Below are 23,734 nucleotides of genomic sequence, written 5' to 3'. Positions count from 1 at the left end.
CGTACTGATTCCATCTTTTTATTTTTCAGTCTTTGGATACAATCTTACATATGTTTAAACAAAAAAAATTCCTACAATCCTCGGCGTGCCCCAGTCAATATTGCTGACTGAAGGGATGTTGGGAATTGTAGTAGGATTACGTCTTAACATGCATAGGATTACTCCCTTGAACATGTACTTGGAGTGAACTAGTGCATTGTGTCTCCGCGCTACTAATTCTTGTTCTAAAGCATTCTCCCGGTAGTTCCACAGAAAAAGAAACCCCACAGTCCCATACGTATCTGGGAGCAAGCCCCAGTGGCGCTTATGAGTAAATAAGGGGTGGATTGTGAATCTTATCAATGTTTCAGTAGAATTCTCCCCCAGATCTTGCCATACGGACCCTCACGATTTGTTGAGAGCTTTAACCTATGCATAGTATTGTAGAAGCCTTGATCGCCTCTCGCTGGCCTGTTCTGATTGGCGGGAAGTTATGGTGCTGGGAAGTTTAAAACGGAAAAAGACCGCGCTTTCTTAGCTGAATTTTGTCCGAGACTTTGTATTCTTAGTCCGGCCCCGATGTCTCTTTCCTGCTAGACGGTAGAACGAGCTCGTAGGCATTTTCACTTGATTCTTCGGTTTCTGCAAATGAAGCTTTTGTGCTGATTTCAGTCAGTGCTACTTGGCAAATCTTGTCAGAAATAAATACCACTACGCTCTCTGCTTGTTATGCGCATAAAGTTGCTGTGTTTAGTGATCCCTCAAAAGAAAGCTAAATGCTTTCTTTCCCCATATGTGGACAAATAGAACCCTTTTGCAACAACAAAGGTACCACAGGTTATTACTAACAATGGGGGTGAGATCATGTTCAACTGCAGCAAGTGGGATCTGCAACTAATTAGTTTGGAGTGTTCCTGTTCCTTCTGGCCAGCCAGCCATGCTGTTTCTAGGATACTCCCATTTCTCTCTTCCATCTTTTTCTCTCTCTGTTTTTCTTCCAGCAGTCGCTCAGCAGTCTGTGTCCTCTAAGCATGTTCAATCCCCTTTGAGCTGTTTTCGGGTCCCCTTATGGATTCCCCCCCCCAATTTGGGAGGGCTGTGTGTGTTTCTGCAAAACTGGAGTTTCCCCCCAGTTTGCTGACACCACCCTCTTGTGTGTGCGTGGTGCTGTTTTTTGGTTATGTAAGGATCCATATTTGGAGAATTGACAACTTATTTGTGTGTGTGAGGGATATGAGAGAAAGGTGGTGATATATCCCTGGAATCAAACTTGATGGAGAGACAAGTCAAAGCTAGCTGTTCCAGCAGGAGTGTCAGCATTTTATTAGGGTTCTTCCCGCAAGAAACACCCCCAGCAGTGACTTGGTTCTCTCACACTTCTAAAAATGTCTGTGCTCATTCTCCCACTCATGGGTTTCACCCAGACCTCAGCCTCCAAAGTCTGAAAGTGGTTGTGCTGCTTCGTAAGACAGATTGCTGTAGAAGCCCTCCCTGTTGACTCCTTGCAGCCAAAGTCCTTCACCCTCAGTGTTTTCTGTTTGAAAAGGACACTGGGGGCTTTAGGGAGACACAAACCTCTCGCACCTGCGTCTGTGTGTGTGGGGGGGTGTTTGAGGTGAATATGGGAATCTGTTCTGATATGTTCCTGTGATAAGGAACAGGTCAGGTGTCAGCACCTGGCATCCGTGGGCACCTGCCAAGGCTCCAGCACTGTGATGGGGCCGGTGTTGAAGCTGCCTTGCGCCCACCCACCTCCTCGCAGACAGCTGGGTCTGCAGGCCTCTCACCATTTGAATTCAACTGCAATGCCACTGAAGTAGTGTTACTCCTAAGCACTGTGGAGAAATTACAGTGGTGACCCCTGTTGCTGTTGGTTGCTGCCAGCAGGTATGCTCTCTAAGTGAGGTGGGGAGAACCAATGAAAGGAGAGTTAGCCTACCATTGCGCCGCCCCTCCCAAGGCAGGAGCCAGCCCTGATAAGGAAACTGCACTCCACACCAGCCTTCCCCAACCTGGTGCCCGCCAGCTGTGTTGGATTACAACTCCCGGGATGCCCCGGCCTTCTGAAAGTCCCCAGGCTTGGCTGCACTACACCTTCATTGTCCATTAACTTTATGTTCCAGGGCTCTGCCTGGCATGGAAAAGAAATTGTGATCTGTAGAAGAAAGTATGGTTGGTTTGCTGCGCTATCACTTCAGTGCCTTGCATCTCTTTTTTGTGAACAGTGTTTCCCTTGTCAACACTTTTGATCATCCAGCTCCCTCCAATAGCACACTCCTGTTAGAAAACTCACAACCTGTATGAATAGCTGAGGATATTATTTGGTGTGTGTGTGTGTGTGTGTGTGTGTGTGTGTGTGTATGTGTATGTATGTAGAGGTGTGTGTGTGTGAAGCCCAAAGTAGCCTTGCAGAAAAATTGGGGGTGCTATTTGTGTCCATCCACCTGCATTGTCCAGCTGTTAGCACGTGCTTGCTAGCCTGAAGTTGCCAGGAGTAATCCAACAGCCAAGTTTGTATACATGTGCTCTAGAGACCATGGGTGGGCTGCCTATGACACAGAGAAAGGATGGATGCTTGCTTTTTAATGGATAATTTGGACAACTATATTCTGTTTTCAAAGCTGACAAGTTTGTAAACATTTAAAGTACTCAGTTCCTCCACATACCTTCAGCTTTCTTGCTAAACGTAGTATTAAAAGGGAAATTGGTGCACAAAACCTATGCTATAAAACATTTTGGAAGTGCCTTCTGTATACTATACCTATTTTATTTCCATTTATATCCCACTTTTTCTCCAAGAAAGTCAAAGTGGTATATGGGGGGTTCTCCCTTTTTATCCTCACAACAGCCCTGTGGGGCAGGTTTAGGCTGAGGGCGAGGGACTCATCCAAGATCACCCAGTGAACTTCATGGCTAAGTGGGGATTTGAACCTGGGTCTCCCTGGTTCCAGTCAGGCACTGACTACTGCACCATACTTCACTCAAGCCACAGCAGGTATGTGTTGCCCCAGGGAAATATTGGGCAGCTGGTACTGTATGCTAGAAACATTGCCTGGAGTCACCTGGATTTAGAAGTGTGGGGATAGGAAAACTGCCACCTCCTGCTGTGAGAAATTCTATTCCAGCTTCCCAAGCAGTTAACCTTTGGTAATGATCCATAAAAGTAAAGAGTTTGTGACTTACATGTAGTGCTCATATGATGTAACTCAAGTCTCCTTAGACAGTTAGTACCCAATAAATTAAATAAATGTGGCATTGCATCCTTTGATCATGGAACAAAGGGAACGTCCGAGCTCCATATCGGAGCTTCAGAATGCAATTGGGCAGCAATCTGAAATGAAGGCTTCTATCAACACTGTGTAAATGCCTGAAGACCAACTGGGTTGAAAAAGCCCCTCTACTCCCTTCATATTTCTCTAATGAAATATCCTCTCTGAAGCCACACCCAGACTGCAAGGTTTACTCTTAATCCTGATGCTCATCACATGCCAGGAGCAGCGAAGGGTGTCCTTTTACAAAAGATGCCTGCTGGGCTCACTTTCAGAGAATGCCTTGTGCCAATGAGCTAAGCCACAGGCTATCCTGAAAAGAGACTGAGAGAGGAGGGAGGGGAGAACTGAATAGGGGGATGGGGAGTGTGAATGGGTGTGTGTGTGTGTGTGTGTGTGTGTGAGAGAGAGAGAGAGAGAGAGAGAGTGTGAGTGTGTGAAAAAGACTGTGGGTGGCTTTGTCCTAATTCAGCACTGGCATTCAGTCACCAGATGAGGAAATTCCGCCCTAAGACACCTGGCTCTTCCTGCATCACTGGAGGGCTGGCTGGAGGTTTTTGTGAGCCTTTCGGCAAGGTGTCCCCCCCAGTGAGTCTCGGGGGTGTGTATGTGAAGTGTAGGGCATGGGGGAATGGATGGGGAACCAAGAGAAAATCTGCAGCGACTTTCACACTCATGTAGTGTGGGGCTAAGTCAGGTAAAAAGCGATGCACAGCTGCTTCTGATCTGGCTGGGACCAACTTGGCCTGAGAAAGCACCCCGCAGTCTCCTGCACCATCACACAGGACAATAGGTAGAAGTGGGCAGCTGCTCCTACTTCCAGGCTGGCTGGGCCCAAAGCAAAATGACAGCACATCCCAGAATCCCTTGGGCATCTGTACAGTGCAGGGATGGTGTGCGTGTGCACGCGCTGCTGAACTATGTCTGGGCTTCGGTAGCAGTTTCATCCGGACAATTAAATCTATAGAACCAGCAATGATTACTAGCCTCTTTCATCTGGTGTAAGGCTGGACACTTCTGAAAAATGTAGCCCAGACCATTTTTCCATTCCTGTTTCCTGCCATGCATCCCCTTTCTCTGATGCAATTATCTTTCAGAGTTCTAATTACCCTTATAAAATAATGAATGAAGGACCTTCTGTGGGGAGAATCACAAGCTTCCAGAGACACACTCCTGAGCTGGAGGGTAGTAGTTAGTTGCTACAGCTCTGTGTTGTAGTAACTCCCTCCTCTACTCTTTTCATCCCTGGTGGTTACACATTAAGCCTTCCAGATACTTGACGTTCACCCTGTGCCAGCTAGCTCTATGGACTGGGCTACAAATGGAAAGCAAATTGATTTTAATCTAAGCAGGGCCTTTGTCACCTTAGGCAGAGTAGGACAAGAAGTGTACCCATGCAACTTGATGACGCACTCTAGAACCCCCTGCAATGTCACTGAGGTTTCTGGAGTGCACTCATTTTATGCAGAGAGCTTGCATGATGGACGCCCATCAAATTGCGCTGCCCTAGGCAACTACCTCCCCTTCATGGATCACTGTCTTGTTGTGGCGAAGGGGCTTGCGTAACTCAGTGAAGCCATAAGCTATGCCATGCAGGGCCACCCAAGACAGACAGATCATGGCAGAGAGTTCTGACAAAATGTGGTCCACTGGAGAAGGAAATGGCAACCCACTCCAGTATTCTTGCCAAGAAAACCCCATGGAACGTAGCACAAGGCTAAAAGAGATGACGCCGGAAGATGAGCCCCTCAGGTTGGAAGGTGTCCAATATACTACTGGGGAAGAGCAGAGGGTATTTCCAAGTAGCGCCAGAAAGAGTGAAGTGGCTGGGCCAAAGCCGAAAGGGCACTCAGCTGTGGATGTGTCTGGTGGTGAAAAGAAAGTCCGATGCTGTAAAGAACAATATTGTTTAGGAACCTGGAATGTTAGATCAAAGATGTTATTTTCATTACAGGAGACTGGAATGCTAAGGTGGGTAGTCAAACGACGCCTGGAATTACAGGCAAGCATTTTGGCCACTTAATGCGAAGAGAAAACTCTCTGGAAAAGACCCTGATGCTGGGAAAGACTGAAGGCAAAAGGAGAAGGGGACGGCGGAGGATGAGATGGCTAGATAGCATCACCGATGCAATGAATATGGACTTGAGCAATGACAATGAGCACACTCCGGGAGAGAGCGCAGGACAGGAAGGCCTGGCGTGCTATGGCCCATGGGGTCACGAAGAGTCGGACACGACTGAACGACAACAACAACAACAGGCAACTACCTAGACTGTTTGTTCTGGCTGGCCCCGAATCTTGGCATTTCAGCTTAACATGGATCAGACTGATAGGCCAAGTTTTGCAGACCTTAGACTTAATGATGTCTGTATAAAAATTGCACTTGTTTTGAGATGCTTTGGGATGAACAGTGTTATCAAAAAGTTAACTATGATTGATATTTTCTGGCTTTCCCTTCTTTGATAGAATTATATTGTATCACGACATCCTAGGAAATAAGTGATCCAGTTTGCAGCTTTATGTGTACAAGGGAATCCTGTCCCCCTATCATATTTGGGAAGTATAAAATGGTATCTATTGTATTTAAAACAATGAGTAATGTTTTCTCTTGGAATTTTATTGCTTTTACCATGTTCTGGCTGATCTTGTTAAGTCAGTTACATTGCAGACCCATTAGGTCTTTATCTTGCCAGATAAAAAGCCCAAGAACTGCCCCACTGCTCGAAGTCTTTGAGGCTATAAGACAGCAGGGCTTGTGTGGGTGTGCTGGTTTTCAAAGTTTTGAAGAGCTGCCTGAGCAGAAGGAGCAAGGAGTTTCTCTGGATGGATAAGGAAGAGAAAACCTCTTCGATATTTCATTGATGCTGAAAAGTCTATAGACTCAGCATCTGAAAAGGGCAGGTACAATAACAACCATGCCGTGCAATGTTGCAGTTTTGGTTCTTGTCGCTCTGCATTGGCTCATGACACATAAACGTAAGTAGTGCAGTTCTAATTACTATGTTGCTAGACAAATTAGGCCTTGATCCTAAATTGCTTGGCAGATGTGAATATGGTTAGGGCTGCTATCCCAGGCACACTTCCCTGGGAATAAGTCCCATCAAACCTGGTAGGACTTTGTTGTTGTTCAGTCGTTAAGTCGTGTCCGACTCTTCGTGACCCCATGGACCATAGCACGTCAGGCCTTCCTGTCCTCCGCTCTCTCCCGGAGTGTGCTCAAGTTCATATTCATTGCATCGGTGATGCTATCTAGCCATCTCATCCTCTGCCGTTCCCTTCTCCTTTTGCCTTCAATCTTTCCCAGCATCAGGGTCTTTTCCAGTGACTTTTCTCTTTGCATTAGGTGGCCAAAATATTTGAGCTTCAGCTTCAGTATCTGTCCTTCCAATGAGCACTCAGGGTTGATTTCCTTTAGGATGGACTGATTTGACCTCCTCGTAAGAGTCTTCTCCAGCACCACTGTTCGAACGCATCGATTCTTCGGCACTCAGCCTTCTAAAATACCCTAACCCACCCCAAATGCTTGCCTGAACAATCACGTTTTTAATACACGACGGAAGCTCATTAAAGAGGGGGCATGGCGGAGTTCCCTAGGGAGGGAGTTCCACAGAGTGGGGGCCACCACAGAAAAGGCCCTCTTTCGATCCTCTTCACTTTCTGCCATTAGGGTGGTATCGTCTGCGTATCTGAGGTTGTTGATAATTCTCCCGGCAATCTTAATTCCGACCTGTGATTCATCCAACCTGGCGTTTCTCATGATGTACTCTGCATATAAGTTAAATAAGCAGGGCGACAATATGCAGCCTTGTTGTACTCCTTTCCCAATTTTGAACCAATCGGTTGTTCCATGTCCGGTTCTTACTGTTGCTTCTTGACCCTCGTACAAGTTTCTCAGGAGACAGGTAAGGTGGTCTGGTACTCCCATCACTTTAAGAATTTTTGCCAGAGTTTGTTGTGATCCACACAATCAAAGGCTTTAGCGTAGTTGGTAGGACTTACCTATGAATAAATACACATAGGATTGGGCTGCAAAGTGGAATATTTTAGCTTCATGTGCCACCCAGTTGGTACTGAACTGGAACAGAGGTCAGGCCAAAACCTAATTAAGTATGTTTTTGTTTTGGATTGGAGCTGATTTATTTACATAGTAATAGACTAAAATGGGTCCAAGTGTTCTGGCTTTACTGGTTTGGCTATTGATTTTCAAAAATGTCACAGTTTTCCCCTCAAGATGGATTCCTATTCATAAATCTTTCACAGTAAATAGACTTGTACTGAATGCAGTTAACTGTGCTGTGTGGGCGATGCTGACACTATGCATGATTTCACATGTTTTTCTGCTGCATTTATCTTTCCACTAACTGAGGCACGCGTCCTGTATTGCTGTTCTCTTTTCCAGCCAGTGCCATTGCAGATGCTTCAATAATCCCAATTGGAGGTAAATACTGAGTCTTTGTATATGTGATATATTTAAACGTAAATCCCTCCTTATCCAATTTGCTGCAGATGACATGTAAGTAAATATATATTAGCCTACATATTTTCAAAATCAATCTCTCTTCTTTCATTCCTGTCTTCAACCTTCCTCCTGAGTAGTATCCTCCCACATTCAGGGGCCATAGCCAAACCCCTGTTCACTTATGGCCCTGCAGATGTTTTGGCTTACAACTCCCTTCAGCCATAGCCAGCATAGCTAATAGTGGGGGAAGATGGGAGTTGTAGGCCAAAACATCTGGAAGGCCACAAGTTGCCCACCCCTGGATAGGGAACCAGCAGCCTATGGCCCTCAAACCCTCTCCATCCCCACAGCAGTTACACTTCTTTAAAGGTGCAAGCCTATGCCTATTTAGAGAGAGAAGGCTTATAACTAGGCTGATCATATTTCTTTGAGACAAAAACAGGATATTGGGATGACAACAACGGGACGGGGTTATGTAATATTCCGTATTCATGAAAAAGTAAGACGATAACAAAAGTTTTATTACATGAACATATTGAGCTAACAATTATTCTTGAGTGACAGAGCTCATACAAAAATTTAGGTAGACGTAGAGGGGGACTCTATTTCACCACGATCGTACCATGAATATTTCTCCGATGAAGTAATCTTATGCAGCAAATTTTGGTCTTTCAACACCTTATCATAAAACTTCTCACACTCCATGACACAATTTTGTTTTACAACTAACATAGCCCTCATTGTCTCAGCACTTAATCTAGATTTCTCCTTTGACCACATACCATTCGTAACAGAAAATATTCTCTCGACAGGTGCCGTACTTTCTATTGTGTACTACACAATATAACAAAACAACTGCAGCTCCTTTTGTGGTCTCTCACGCTGTGAGAGACCTAAAAAACAGTCTAAATTCACTGCAAAAGAACATGGAAAGGGGCGCAAATGAATAACACTAATTTATTGCATATACACAAAAAAATCCTCATAAATATACACGTATATAATACTTATAAAATATCACATGAGCAGTAAACAAATCTGTATGGCATACCACACTGAACACTCTAATGCAGGACTGCAGTGGCCAGACTGCAAAAAATCATAAACGTACACCAAAAAGAAAAAAAGAAGAAGGAATGAACACCCTGACTGCTATCACAAGCTGGTATATGCTAATGTCCCACCGGAGAGTTCCGCTGTAACAAAAAAATAGCTAACACGCTGTTGAACCAAAATATGAGTCTAAAAAAGTCTGAATCAAACTGAATGTAGGGCAGAAAGAATCTGTATGGGTGGAATGATGGTAGAAATAACAGTAAGACCAACCCTCCTGGCTCCCACACGCTGAATGGGGCTTAGCGACCGCCTCTTGAATTCCCCGCCACTGCAGACAAAAAAGAGGGCAGCGTCTGATCGTCGCTAGGGATGTACGAAAGTCATTTACCTTTTCGAAGGGTGACATTCGCGGTGGGTGGGAGGCGCTCCGTCCCTCCCCCTGAAATTCTCCGGCCGGCTCCACTCCGCGGAAATTCTGCGGAGCCGCCGGCTGGGGCCGCCCGCAGCCGGACATCCGGCCGCTGGGCTGCACAGGGACGCAAATGGCGACTGCCATAGCCGCCATTTGCGTCCCTGTATTTTGCCGTGATAGGCTCAAAAAAAGAGAAAAAAACAGCGGACGGAAATGGCAGCGGCTATGGTGGTGGCCATTTGCGTTCCTTTTTTTTTTTTCTGTTTTAGCCTATGTAAATATTTACGTAGGCTAAAACGGCAAAAAAAAAAGGAACGCGGCCAGACGCGGCCGCCATTCGCAAAGCAGCGCGAATGGCAGCAGGTAAGTGCTCCGTTTCGCATGCCTTTTGTGGGGTGGGGGGCTTCTTTCCGCCACAGATTTCGGGGGGCTGAATGCACTGGCATTCGGCCTCACTGAGATCCGTGGCGGAATTCTCTGACATCCCTAAGCTCAAGAAGCCTGGCCCTGACTGGATAACGTAAATGGAATGTCCTCTTGCGTCACACTAGTACTTTTACTGCATGCTTTGATTAGCATAGAGCCTTATGATAAACGCGTTCAGTTTTTTTTACAAAAAATTAAAAACGGGACAAAATTGATATTTATATTAAAACGACAGGATGGTCGGGAAATATGAAAAAAATGGTACTGTCCCCCGTTTAAAATGGTACGTATGGTTATAACTCTCAGCATGCCCCAGTTTTTCTGTCTAAACATTCATAGGATTGCACCTTCCAAAGCTAGTCTCTGTGCCTGGGGGGAGGAGAGGTTTTTTGGGGGTAGTTGTAGCTGAGCAAGGAAGAGTTAACCCTTCCCTCCCCTTGCACTGTGCACCCCCAAATCCTCTCCCCGCCCTGGCATAGTAATTAGTCTTACCCATCTTTTCTTTTTTTTAATGAGAACAATGAAGCTACTCTCTTGCCCTCTCCTCTTGTTTCCTCGTCTTCCATTCAAAAGTGCCTAATGCCCAACAAAGTCTGCTTCTATGGTTAATATTCCGAAACGGCCTATTTTGTGGGATCGGACTTTAAATTTCAAGTGTGCAGAAACAGAAGTATCTGCCTTTCATTCTAGGTCTCCTGTCTCTGCCAGCAGGAGACAAAATGGCGGGAAATGAGTAGGGTCAAGAGATTCAATTTCAGAACAACTACGAGTTGATTCACATGGCTATTGGGTCGATGGTGGTGGCCATGGTTCTGTTGCCACATGCCTGGGATTGGCTGCTCAGGATGCGTCGGGAAATGCTGGAATAATGGTGCTTCCTGATGCCTGCTGAAAGCCAAATCCAATCAGGTGGCCAGGCTTCCCCTATGCTGGCTGGCTGGGGACGATGGAAGTTCATCAGAGTAATGCCATGAACAGAAAGCAGATTTACATGTGTATGTGTGAGACAAGGAAGTACTTCTTCAAACGGGCTTATGGAATTCACCTGTGAATGGCCAGTACAGTTCTTGTACAGCCCTCCCCAACCTGGTGTCCTCTAGATGTTTTGAACAACAGACCCAGTCAGCATGGCCAATGGTGAGGAATGCTGGGAGTTGTAGTCCCCCAAATCTGGAAGCTATCAGACTGGGGAAGGCTGCACTAGTTTAAACAGATTTTTTTTTTTTAAGGATTAGATCATTTCCATGTACAATGAATGGCTACTAGCTAGATATACAGCATCCATATTCATAATCACGAAGGGCGCAATCCTATGTACGTATGTTTAGACAGAAATAAATCCTACAACTCCCAGCATGGCTGGGGCATACTGGGAGTTGCAGGGCTTATTTCCGTCTAAACGTGCATAAGGTTGCACCCTCAACCTTTTAACTGCCAGATGTGGAGAAGCCAGAAGGCATGGATATTACCATCTCACCGTGCTTTGTGGGCTTCCATGGGCCATCTGTTTAGCCGGTATCAGAGACTGAATGGTAGGCTGAGCAGGCTGTTGACTGCTCTGGCAAGTCTATGTTCTGTTGCTGTCCTGTTGCTGTCTTCCCCCTTTTGTTTTTGTGCAAAATAAAACTGCCTTTTTCTCCATATCCCCTTCAGATCCTAATAGAGCAGTGGGAAAAGTATCGTCTCAGTCGAGCACATATGAAGAAAAAGGGGCATCAAGGAAAGCCATAGATGGGTCCCTGGCAAGTAGTTATGCTAAAGGAGACTGCACTCTGACGAAGAAGGATTTTGAGCCCTGGTGGATGGTAGATCTGATTTCAGCATTTCAGGTATCTGCTGTGGTGATCACCAACAGAGGAGACTGTTGCGAATCACGGATAAAAGGAGCTGAGATTCTGATTGGAGATTTGCCACAGAAGGGAGGCACAATGAATCCCAGGTATTTTGCCCGTTGCCTCCTGTCAACATATACATTGTAATGGAAGGCAAATAATGGTGATATGCAATAGATATGAACCTACTATGCGTGTTTACTTGGAAGTACGTCTTCCTGAGTTTGGTGGGTGGGACCTGCTTCCAAGCCTTCGATTCATTCCAAAAGCATTTACTCATTAGTAAATCCCATAGATTTCAGTGGAACATGCTTTCAGATAAGCCTGCTGAAAGCACACAGCTTGTGGCCACAGTAGGATCCATTGCTTGAGCAGTTTTCAGTTTCTCTCTAATGGACAATCAGTTTGGCACAAGCCTGCAGAACTGGCTGGAGTGACTGTAGTATTTCTCCTTCTGGGTGAGCTCAGCCTATGAGTTTGTCCTTACAAGATGACCATAGTTCAATGAAACTGGATCGAACGTGTTAGTATCTTCAAACAGCCCTATGTAGTATACAAGTGGGACCTGCAACAAAATGTTGCAGTGTGACATGCCCATGTTTAGGGTGCCACGTAAGGATCCACACTCAGAGAATGAATTTGCTATAGCTCTAGGCTTTTAGAAAACAGTGTACTTAACTAGATGTTACTGACAGTTAAACAGATCTGGAAGCAAGCAAGTCCCACTGGTTTCCAGAGGCATTTAAGGATTTAGGATCTGTAGTATAGGTTTAATGATGATTAAGGGTGCAATCCTATGCACGTTTAGGCAAAGAAAAGGGCGATACCTCCCAGCATGCCCCAGCCAGCTGGCTGGGGCATGCTGGAAGGTGTCGGCCTTTTCTCTGTCTAAACATGCATAGGATTGCACCCTTAATTGATTTTGGTCAGGGCTAGAAGTGCTAGTGCTTCTAAAATGTAAATATCCTGCACCTCTAAGTCAGATGAATGGAAGGGCTGCTTCTGAGAGTTAGGATTTACACCCTCTTCCCCTCCAGATCTGTTGGACTCTTGTCATCCCCAGCCAGGATGGCCAATGACCAGGTTGCCAAAGGCTGAAACACCATCAGCCAGCCCCTTAGTTCATCAACATCTCCTTCTGCCTCCTCTATTTGGAGTGAAAACCTTGCACCTGGACTGTATCACTAGCCACTGGGGCCCAGAGAGACTGCCCACCCCATACAAGTATCCCTCATATTATATTGTACCTTTGTATGGATTTAATTTGCAAGCTACTTTGGGAGCCCATCTCGGCTGAGAAGCAGGGTATGAATATGATAAATAATAAAACGAATGGTTCTGCTTCACTTATGAAGATCCTTGTTGGCCATGATCCCTGCAGATAGTATTGCTGTAGGTTTGGGGTTGGTCTGAATGTCCTCTTAGTGGCCCCTCTGATTGCCAGAGTCCCTTTCCACTCCGATTCAGGGTCCCTTTCAACTCTGTCGTGCTTGACAGGTAGAAATCTGAAAGTAGTGATCAGCGTAGGTGCCCAGAGGCAACGCCTCGAGAGCTGACAAAGGGCAGTTGATAGCTGGTAACATTCTGGTTATGGGTTTCACTGGGAGCCAGGATGGCCCAAGAAGGTGCAGAACCTCTTTCAGCTGGAGGGCCAAATTCCATTTCAGAGAAGCTTTGGGGGCTGCATTCCAGGTGTGGCTGAGGCAAAAGGGCAGGGACAAAATACCAGCATCCTTTAGCTGAAATCTCTCACTACCAATAACTAAGCCGCAGGAGAGGCACTTGAACCTTTGAGGATGGGGAAAGAAACTGCATAAAAGCTGGGAAACCACCAAACTCTTGGTGATTGGGGGGAAAGGGGTGGGGCCAGGGTAAGGGGGCGTGGCCTTCTGGAGAACTCCAGTGGGCCGGATTTGGCCCTTTGGCCTGATGTTCTGTACTTCTGGCATACATGACCAGGGACGAATGTGGTCTGTGTATCTAGCAGGAAGTCGGTCTGTGCTGGCACTGATTCTGAAAGGTAGGCAGAGGACTGACTTTGCTCTCTGCAGTAAATGCTGTGGCCCTATGAGTTCCCCTAGCTATATGATAGGGAACAATAATCTGTTAATTCTGTGAACCCCCCATCTTATGCTCAGCCTGTATATATGTGTTGATAAACCTTTTATCACAGAAAACCCATAAGCCTCCTGAGGCCTTCGAAGGCTGCCTTCCCCAACCTGGTGCCCTCCGCAGGTGTTGGACCACAAATCCCATCAGGCCCACCCAACATGGGCGAAGATCACGGGTGATGGGACCTGTAGTCCAAAAAATCTGTAGGGTGCCAGGTTGGTGGTTCTAAGAAAACCGAACTCTAGGTAAGTGCTGAACCCCGTGAAATTTCTCACTGCTCAGAAGGCGGGGTGCTCACCGGTAGCAGTATTTTTCTGACTATTATTCTAGAGGACCCTGGCATCTCTTCTCAGCAGTTTCTCAGTGAGAAGCCTACTAAGGATCAACAACCATCCTTAGAAGACACATCCCTCCCCACTACCAATCTTCCTGCCAGCAGGCTGCTGGTTCTGATTTCGGTGGGGCTGTGAATCCATTCTGGGCTTCGGTCAGAACCAGCCAGAACTCTAAAGGAGCTGTCCAAAGTGTTTAACCCATTTTAGGGGTAGGATGCAGTACCTTGGATGGCTCCTTTAGAGTTTTGGCTGGTTCTGGCTGAAACCCAGTATGGATTTACAGCCCTACCGAAATTGCAGCTGCCAGCCTCCACTACTTCGTTCCAGCACAAAATGCAGCTACGGGGGAGTGTGGGGTGTTTTCTCGGGTGTGCGTTCAGTCCGTGTGGGAAAAGTCCAACAGCCCTAGCCTGTGTAGGGATGTCAGAGAATTCTGCCATGGATCTCAGTGAGGCCGAATTTCCCCCTGAAATCCATGGCGGAACAAAGCCCCCCCCCCCCACGAAAGGCGCGCGAAACGGAGCACTTACTTGCTACCCTTCATGCTGCTTTGCAAATTCGCTTCTTCATTATAGCCGTAATAGGCTATGTAAATATTTACATATAATAAATATGCTTCTTCATTATAGCCATAATAGGCTATGTAAATATTTACATTTCCGTCCCTGCAGAGGCCGTGATAGGCTATGTAAATATTTACGTAGCCTATCACGGCAAAAAAAGGGAATGCAAATGGCGATGGCGACGGCGGCCGCCATTTGCGTTCCCCCTTTTTTTTTTTGCCATGATAGGCTACGTAAATATTTACGTAGCCTATCACAGCAAAAGACAGGGGTGCAAGTGGCATAGTGGCAGCCATTTGTGCCCCTGTCTTTTGCCGTAATAGGCTACGTAAATATTTACGTAGCCTATCACGGCAAAAAAAGAAAGGGAACGCAAATGGCGGCCACCGTAGCCGCCACCATTTGCATTCCTTTTTTTTTTGCTATGATAGGCTATGTAAATATATACATTGCCTATCACAGCAAAATACAGGGATGCAAATGGCGGCGGCTATGGCAGCCGTCATTTGCGTCCCTGTGCAGCCCAGAGGCCGGATGTCCGGCTGCGGGCAGCCCCGGCCGGTGGCTCCGCGGAGTCGCTGCGGAGCGGAGCCGTCCGGGGAGAATTTTGGGGGGAGGGACGGAACGCCTCCCCCCCACCGCGAATGTCACCCTTCGAAAAGGTAAGTGACTTTCGTACATCCCTAAGCCTGTGCATTGATTGCATGAATAAAGTGGGTTCTCTAGAACATAAGTGGGGCCTGCCGTGAAATGTTGCAGTGTGGAACATTCCTATTTAGGGTTCTAGCCAGACAGAGATGATCTTTCCCTGGATACGCCATTCCCCACCCCACAAGTTTTCTTTTCTCCCCACCCGACAGCATCCCATGCCCACCGAGCATGCTCAGTCCTCTTTGGGCTTTTTTGTGTGTGTGTCAGTGGAGGCTGATGGTTCCGATGTCAGTGGGGTGGTGGATCCGCTCTGGGTTTCAGCCAGAACCAGTCAGAACTTTGCACCCTGGATAGCTCCTTTAGAGTTCTGACTGGTTGTGGCTGAAACCCGGAGTGGATTGACCGCCCCACTGATTTCGGAGCCATCAGCCTCCCCTGGTGCATGTGTGTGTGTGTGTGGGGGGGGGGTGGCAGTTCCCCATTAGGCTTTTTTTCTTCTGGACATTTTCTGTACGTCTGCAAACCTTGGGGTTCTCCTGCAAGTGCTGAAACCTCCCTCTTGCCCGGGGTGGTGCCGTTTTGGCTGCATAAGGACCAGCACTGAGACAACGGCGATGGCTGTTGGTATATATGAGGCTTTGGAATCCTCTGCACTGCGCTGAGGTCCGCAGCAAAGGAGTCAGTGTGAGAAATGTCCCCCGTCTTGCCCTGCTCCCTCGTGACATTTCTGGGCCCGTGCGGCCTGTGTGTTGGTGGGCGTTGCACACACCTGTGTGGGTCCTGCTCTCCCTGCTGCACTCTGCTAACATGCGGCTGAGTAACGCTCTCGTTCCCTGGCAGGTGTGCTACAGTCAGCAGCATGGGGCGTGGGGAAACCATGTCCTTTAACTGTGCAGGGATGCAAGGGCAGTACGTGACCGTTACAATCCCGGGGAGGAATGAGTTCCTGTCGCTCTGTGAGGTGCAAGTGCTCGCACACCCGTGGCTTCACATAGGTGAGTAGATGGCCTGCCTCCCCGATCATGCGGCGTTTACCTGCCCAGCAAGGGAACACGCTGCTCATGCTTCATGGGAACCAAATCACAGAATGTTAGAAGATCGCCTATGATCACTATCCAAGGTGCACACGGGCTATCCTGCTCTTTCCCAGGCCTCTCCAGACAGACATGACCTTTCATTTATATCACGTGATGGTTTGTGATATAAATAATGTCCTGTATATTACGGCAGTTTGATCAGAGATGGAGGGTGCTTGCTCTACACTGGATGTACTCGTAGGATGTCTAATGCAGCTTTCCCCAACCTGGTGCTCTCCAGGTGTTTTGGACTTCAACTCCCATCAGCCCCAGTCACCATTGTTCAGGAATGCTGGGAATGGTAGTCCAAAACAGCTGGAGGGCACCAGGTTGGGGAGGACTGGTCTAGCAACAGGATAGCTGAAGCTATAAATGGCTTTAGCTGCTGGCATTGCTGGTTGCTGCTTTTTGTCTGGTGTATAAACAGCTGCCTGCAGTTAGCATGTTAGGATGAAGTTAACATAGATAAATGAGGTGCATCTCTTTTACTCTCAGGACTGTTTGTTTTGATCAGTCACAACACAAACAGACTCTAGTCTTTTGCTCTTTCTAGTTTTCTTGCGGAAAGAAGACCGAGGCTATACAAAACCAATAGTTTTTCAGGAAGCAGAGGCTGTATTATAGATCTTGGTGTTCCATGGGCAGGGGGCAGTGTGTGTTCTGTCTTGGCATGGTTTCTGATCAAACTGTTTTTGCATGTTTTGAAAATGCTTCAAACTGTATCTTGGACAAGCCAAAACTAGCCTCCAGAAGTCCAATTAGAGCTATATGTACAACCCATTGGATGCCCGCGCCCATCAGATCATCGGTGATTTCAGCTAGCACAGTCTCTCCCCTCATCCTCCAATATCTACAGCAAATTTTAAATGTTCCTAATTGCAGGGGGGTGGGGAAGTAAAGGATGAGTGCTGCATAAGCGGAAATTCACATAAGCATTCACATAGCCCTTCCTACTACAAACTATCCAAGATTACCCACTCTCCCTGGCTATGCCTTGCCACGTCAAGAACGTTTTCTTTATTTCAAACAACATGTCTCTGTTGGTCCAGCGCTGTCTTTGATGTGCAATTTCCCATCCCAGAATCTGCTTCTGATCAGATGTGGTCAGTTTCATGATGCCATTGCCATGGATGGGACTTGGTGAAGTGGCTGCAATAAGGAATTCGGAAAGCAGAACCAATAGGCTTTTCCCCAGCACATACAGCCAGGGTCTCCCCTCTCAGAGTAACATGTAAGGGGCAAGCCACTCATCTTGCGTCACTTGCACCAGGCCCTGCCCCCGCTCGCCGGTCCCCAGACTGCGCTTGAGCCCCTCCCACTCTTGGCAAGCAGCCCGCACTCACCTCAGTGGCATCATCGAACTCTGTGGTCACCATTTCTAAAAAAAATAAAATGGCGATTGCAAAAATGGGCATTTTTTTTTTGTATGCATGGAAATGTGCATTTTGCGAATGCACATATTCTCATGTGTGAAATGGGCATTTTTGCGAAGGCAAAAATTAGGAATTAGGGTGTGTATGAAAATGTGCATTTTTCATAACACGCATTTTTGCATATAAGCAAATATGTGCATTTGCAAAAACGTGCATTTTTGCGTGCGCAAATTTGCGCATTTTTGCGATCTCCATTTCATTTCTCAGAAAATGGCAACCATGAAGCTCGACAAGGCTGCCAGGGTGAGTGCAGGCCATTCGCTGAGTGCAGGCAGGGGGCAGGCAGGGGCTCAGTGAGCAGGGCTCGGGGGTGCGGACAGGAGCAGGTCCCCAGATTCCCAGACAGAATTGGGTGCCCGTGCCATCCCTAGCTGGTTTGTTTTCTCACTCATTTGTTATTTAATACTGCCATCTTGTGGATTCCCCCTGAAGGGCTCTCTAAAATGATTCTCAAGAAGCAGCGCCTTGAAGGGTTTGCCCAGATAGGACAATGGCCCATCCGCTCACAATGACCAGGGAAGTGACAGCCATACTACTGTCTGACCCTTCTTTTAAAGCAAAACAAAACAGGGCAAATGTACACTTTAAGCTGATGAACAGCTAAATCAAATGTTTCTTAGAGATAGGATTCCCACAATTGTGGGGCATTTGATGTTAATTTATAACTGCTCATCATCTGCACTCTACAGGTTGGGGGGTGTTAGCTAGTCAAATTTAGGGTGCAACCCTCTGCATGTTTAGACAGCAAAAAAGTCCTACAACTCCCATGCTGGGAGTTGTAGGACTTTTTGCTGTTTAAACTTACATAGGATTATGCCTTTACTGATTTTTGTAAAGGGTGAGATGAGCACTTATCCAATGAAGTGAATACTGTGGGGAGTCTCAGCTTCTAAAGGGATAAACAACAGCGGCTGGTGGCTCCTATGTCAGTAGGGCTGTGAATCCACTCTGGGTCTCAGTCAGAACTCTAAAGGAGCTGTCCAAAGTGCTGAACCTGGTTTGGGCACATGATTCAGAACCTTGGATAGCTCCTTTGGAGTTCTGAATGGTTCTGACTGAAACCTGGAGTGGATACACTGCCCTACTGACATAGGAACCACCAGCCACCATTGGAGATAAACACATTGATTTCTAAAAACGCTTTTCAAAAGTCATCGACATTGATAAAGGGATGAATAGTTAGTTATGTTGCTCAACTTCAGTGGTGATATCCCAGTCATTGTCCAATGGTACCCCTGGCACTGGCATAACCACATTCCAAAGCCTTCCACACAGTGGAGGTTGGAGGTTTGTTTCAGTCAGAACCAGGCAGAACTCTAAAGGAGCTATCCAAGGTGTTGAACCCATTTTGGGGAATGGGTTCAGCCCCTTGTATAGCTCCTTTAGAGGTCTGGCTGGTTCTGACTGAAACCCAAAATGGAATCATAGCCCCACCAAAATTGGAGCCACCTGCCTCCACATGCTCCATAGTTCTTCCATGCAGACGAGGGGTGAGCAACTTGTGGCCCTCCAGATGTTTTGGCCCCGACTCCCAATCTGTTCACTTCTGGTGTAGACAAAGTTTCCCTGCAGATTGTGAAGTGAAGGATCAGCACTTTCCACATGCTGCGTGGTCCATAGTGATAACATCGGAGCAGCTAAATCAATGGCACTAGGGGGCTAATTCAACTGCAAGAATAGCCAAGGCTCAGTCATATAGGGAAGAACATTTTCCACTGAAACATTAATTTCCCCCCTTGAATGTCTTCATTTTGAGAAATGCTCTCTCATCCCATTAATTAGGAAAACAATGAGTGAAGACAATGTACATTAAGCTGGCCACCTGGAATGGATATAGTAGCAGTCAAACCTAACATGGAAGTCGTGATTAACTTATCTTCAGATGACTCTCCCAAGGAAGCATATATACTTAAGCACACAGCTCTTCAGACATCCCCAAATTAGGGTGCAATCCTATGCATCTTTAGACAGAAAAAATTCCCACAACTCCCATCTAAACAAGCATAGGATGGCACCCTTAGTAGGTTAATAATTTTCAGTGCCTTCATCCCCCCGCCCTTAAAATCCAAATCAGGTGTGCAGAACCTCAGACCCAGGGGTCAAATCCAGCCCTCCAGGAGTCTCCCAGAATGTCCCTTCCTATAACCACTGATGGTTGGTGGTTTCCTGACTTTTATGCAGCTTCTTTCCAAGACTAAAAGGCTGATATGCCTGTCCTAAGGCTTAGTAAGAGCTTGAAGCTAAAAGATGCTTGGTTTAGTTGGTTTTTTGGCCCTGCCTCTTTTCTTTTTGGCCCTGCCCACCACTAGAATTGCTCCCCCCCCCCCCCGCCCCGGCCTGAGCTTCTCTGAATCGGAATTGGGCTGAAAGAGGGTCTGCATTCCTAATATAACTAATGAAAGGTGTGTGTGAGTATGAATCTTATTGAGTTGTCATGTCTTTAAAAAAAATTCAAGTATTTCAATAGAAATGCTTTCCAAGCAAAGCTTTGACTGAGTTCGAATGCAATATTTAAACCACACTAGCTGTGCATTATTGATCCCCCCCCCCCTTAGAATATTTCAAGTTCAACTGTTTTTGGCTACTGCAAGGACAAAATTAGATATTGGCATACAATAAAAGTTTTATCGACTGTGGCCTGGTTTGCATGTAATGACAACCCAGAGTACGGGGTGATAGTGGGTTGTTGTTGAATTGTGGGTTGTTATGTGCGAACCCTGCACTATGGTTTAACTATGGGTGGTTAACCACGAACAACCTAGAGTTCACAACCAAACAACAAACCATGGGTTGTCTTCCTGGGCTTTTCCTGGTTAACAACTCATAGTTAAACCATAGTGCAGCGTTCGCACATAAAGACAACTCAGGATTCAACAGAAACTCATATTCAACCCATACTCTGGGTTGTTATGTGTGAATCAGGTATACATACAAAATAAGATCTTAATCGATTTAGAGTAGTGAAAAATTTTCCTGAAAATTTTCCAGTTCAACATTTTCTGGAATACCCACTGTGACATCATTGCAGGATCTAAATTAACTGAATGCGCAGATCAAGTGTTGTTGTCCATTGCTATGTGGCTGTGTCTCTGTAGCTTGATGCTTGTGGAAGGAGTGTTGGCATTAGAAGATAAATGAGAATGGGATGTTTCCAACCACCTCCTAAGATCACATACAAAGAAACACTGTTAGGACAAAGTTGCTGGGTTTGCACGTCACGACAGACCACACTGATGAACAAGCCATGCACTGTTGGTTGTTCACAGAACAACCCATGATGTGCCTGACAGGCAATCAGGCTCACCGTGAGTTGTTCTCCCCCTCCTTCCCCCTCAGTCCTTCACCCAGTATCTTCTCTGTCCATCCTGCCCCACTCCCCACACCGATTGTGACTCCGTTTTTGTTCCCCAGCTTTTTTTTTTGGCCCCAGGAATTTGCACAAGCAATTGTTGTTGTTGTTGTTGGTGGTGGTGGTGTCATCCTTCTTCTTCTTCTTCTTCCTGGTTTTTTGAGCTTGCAAGTATGCACTAACAGCTGTCTAACTATATATAGCTTTGCCTTGTCTATTTCATCTGTCAAAGGGAATGAAGTGTACTAGGAAACATACAAGGTAACTGACAAGACAAAATTGCATTTGCTCACAATTACCCACTGACAGCTCAGGAAAAGGGGACCAGATCTCTCTCCCCAACTTATCACGGTGATCCTCAAGGTTTGAAGTGTTGAACTGTCAATTGTGGGTCCCCCATTTCCATTGCATACCTTACTGAGACTCCAGCAAGTCGTTTTAAGATCTAGAGTCCACCTCATTATGATCTAGATCTAGAGTCCACCTCATTATGTGATGTGCTCTTGTTCAGGATTGGATTATGATATGCTGAGGCCCTAAACCATGTCAAGATACAGAGGCCCCATACCTTAAAAAATAAAGAGAAAAAGTGTATTACATTATAATAGAAAGGACAATGAAAACATAAATGGTAAACCATTATATTTGCATATATACATAGTCAAAGATGCAATGAAAAACAACTAAATAAATCATACTTCTTGCAGAAAGCTTTATTTGCATTATCAAATACTTTATGATTTCTTAATTAGTATATATGAAACTGAAGATTTATTTTATAGAAACACAAGAGCAATTACAGAGATTAGAACTTAATACTGGTATTCTAAACAAAACATATACAGACTTGCAGTAATCCTTTATGCATTATCGTATACCTTTGAATGAAAACACCTTATATTTTCTTACTTCTGCCTCCGTGTTCACGCTCCCCCAGGAGCTGCACCCTCCCCACTCCTGGCATCCCACAACCCACAGTTTGGATCTATATGGGTAATATGAATCTTCCATTCATCAGTGTTAGAAACTCAGACATTTCATTTCTTGCAGTTCATGATGGAGGCCGGAGTCCTGTCAGAGATAGTGAAACTGATTTAGGTACGTGGTCAGTTGTGGTTCGTATTGGTCTGTGTTTATTTTTAATCTCTTCTGCAAAGAGGACCCCTTCATGTTTATAGTGATATATCTACATATCTATATCTCTTCCCCATTCAGTACAGCTTCTGGGGTAAATGGCCATATTAGGGTGGGTATATGACATGCTTGTCATATGTTTCCTTTCTGTTTTTTTCCATCCCCATTTACATTTTCACCTTGGCAAGATCCCATACAGGCTGTTACGGTACATGTGCGACTTACTATGGGAACCACGGGGTGGGGACAGCACCGGTTGTCTCTCTGGGCCATTCCAACTTGTCTGATGCCTGGCTGGAAGGAAGCACCACCTGCAATAGAGGTGTGACATGAAGAGATGGTGGCGATGATGGTTAATATCGTGTCATCCATGTGCAGGGTCCTTTATAAAGGTCCCTGTTCCGATTAGTTTACAATCTAAACTTTGACGTAGGGGAAACAACAGGGGAAGGGAAAGGAACTGGAAATGGAGGCAGGGGTAAACAGGGAGCAATATGCGGGTGTTCCAGCTAGATACACTTAGGCTTAGATACAGGTTGAGTTACAGTAGGGCAGCCTTCCCCAGATTGGCGCCCTCCACATGGTTTGGATTACAACTCCCAGATTCCCCAGCCATTGGCAGCGCTGGCTCGGGATGATGGGAGTTGTAGTCCAAAACATCTGGAGGATGCCAGGTTGGGGAAGACTGCAGCAGGGCATATGATGTAGCTCTCCATAAACAAATGGGTAACAGCTGTGCTTTTATTGTGCTCAACACTGATTTCCTGGAAAGGTCTTGACGATGCTCTTTCTTATAGGTTTGCAGGGCAGAGTCCTGAGTTTTCTCAATGAATCAAAGAACAGTTTTGTTGTCATCTCCCCAATGCAGCCTTTGAATCTGATGGAATTCACACTTTGTATGAGGGTTGCAGTTGAGGATTTGGGCAAACGCAAAGTCATTCTCTTCTCCTACCGCTCTCAAAGTGATCAGCTGAGGATCTTGCGTGAAGCAAAGGGCCACATTGGTTTCCACATGGGGAGTCAGAGTGTGACGTTTGCCCTCCCTGATCTCAGCATTTTGGGGAGTCACATCTGTGTGACCTGGGCTTCTGAGTTCGGCCTCACAGCCTTTTGGCTGAATGGGAAAAGGAGCATACAGAAGGTGCATAACGTGGGCCACGTTCTTCAGTCAGGGGGCACTGCGATGCTTGGACAGGATCAGGGGGCGCAAAGTACGTCTGAACAGCAGGAGCGACGTTTTGTGGGAGAAATAACAGATCTCTACATGTGGGATTATGTACTGAAATCGCGTGACATACAGGATGTGTTCCAGGCCCGCCAGTTTCCCAGAGGAAACATCTTTGACTGGAAAATTTTATCATACAAAATTACGGGGAATGTGATGGTATTACCTAAGGACAGATAACCGAGGAGGATATGGGCCATCAATGTGCATGGGAGTGGTTATTGTCCTGCTGCTTTACAAAGCAAGCAAGCTATTGGTCGGCATTCTAAGATGACTTGCACTTAGTCTGTAATGATTCAAACTGTAGATCTGTTAACTGCAGCATGAATCCTTTTATACTGAAAATCCTTTAATCAACAACTAATTTTTTAAAAAATAAAATAGACCTATGAATACTCACAGTTGAAAAAAATATATTTTTCT

At 46.1% G+C, this 23,734-nt stretch overlaps 1 protein-coding gene across 1 annotated transcript; it reads left to right on the top strand.

The window, feature by feature from the left end:
* Positions 1 to 6,163: 6,163 nt before the first annotated feature.
* On the top strand, positions 6,164 to 23,491 carry LOC146339735 (pentraxin fusion protein-like). Its single transcript, XM_084811892.1, is given in 6 exon segments — positions 6,164 to 6,236; positions 7,648 to 7,686; positions 11,255 to 11,540; positions 15,935 to 16,089; positions 22,003 to 22,050; positions 22,884 to 23,491. Coding segments are annotated over 6 exon segments (1,209 nt in total).
* Positions 23,492 to 23,734: the final 243 nt, after the last annotated feature.

This window comes from Heloderma suspectum, chromosome 7 (assembly GCF_057233095.1).
Source record: "Heloderma suspectum isolate Gila_16-S chromosome 7, 16-S_ref, whole genome shotgun sequence".
Lineage (NCBI taxonomy): Eukaryota > Metazoa > Chordata > Lepidosauria > Squamata > Helodermatidae > Heloderma > Heloderma suspectum.
This window is presented reverse-complemented; position numbering and strand designations above follow the sequence as displayed.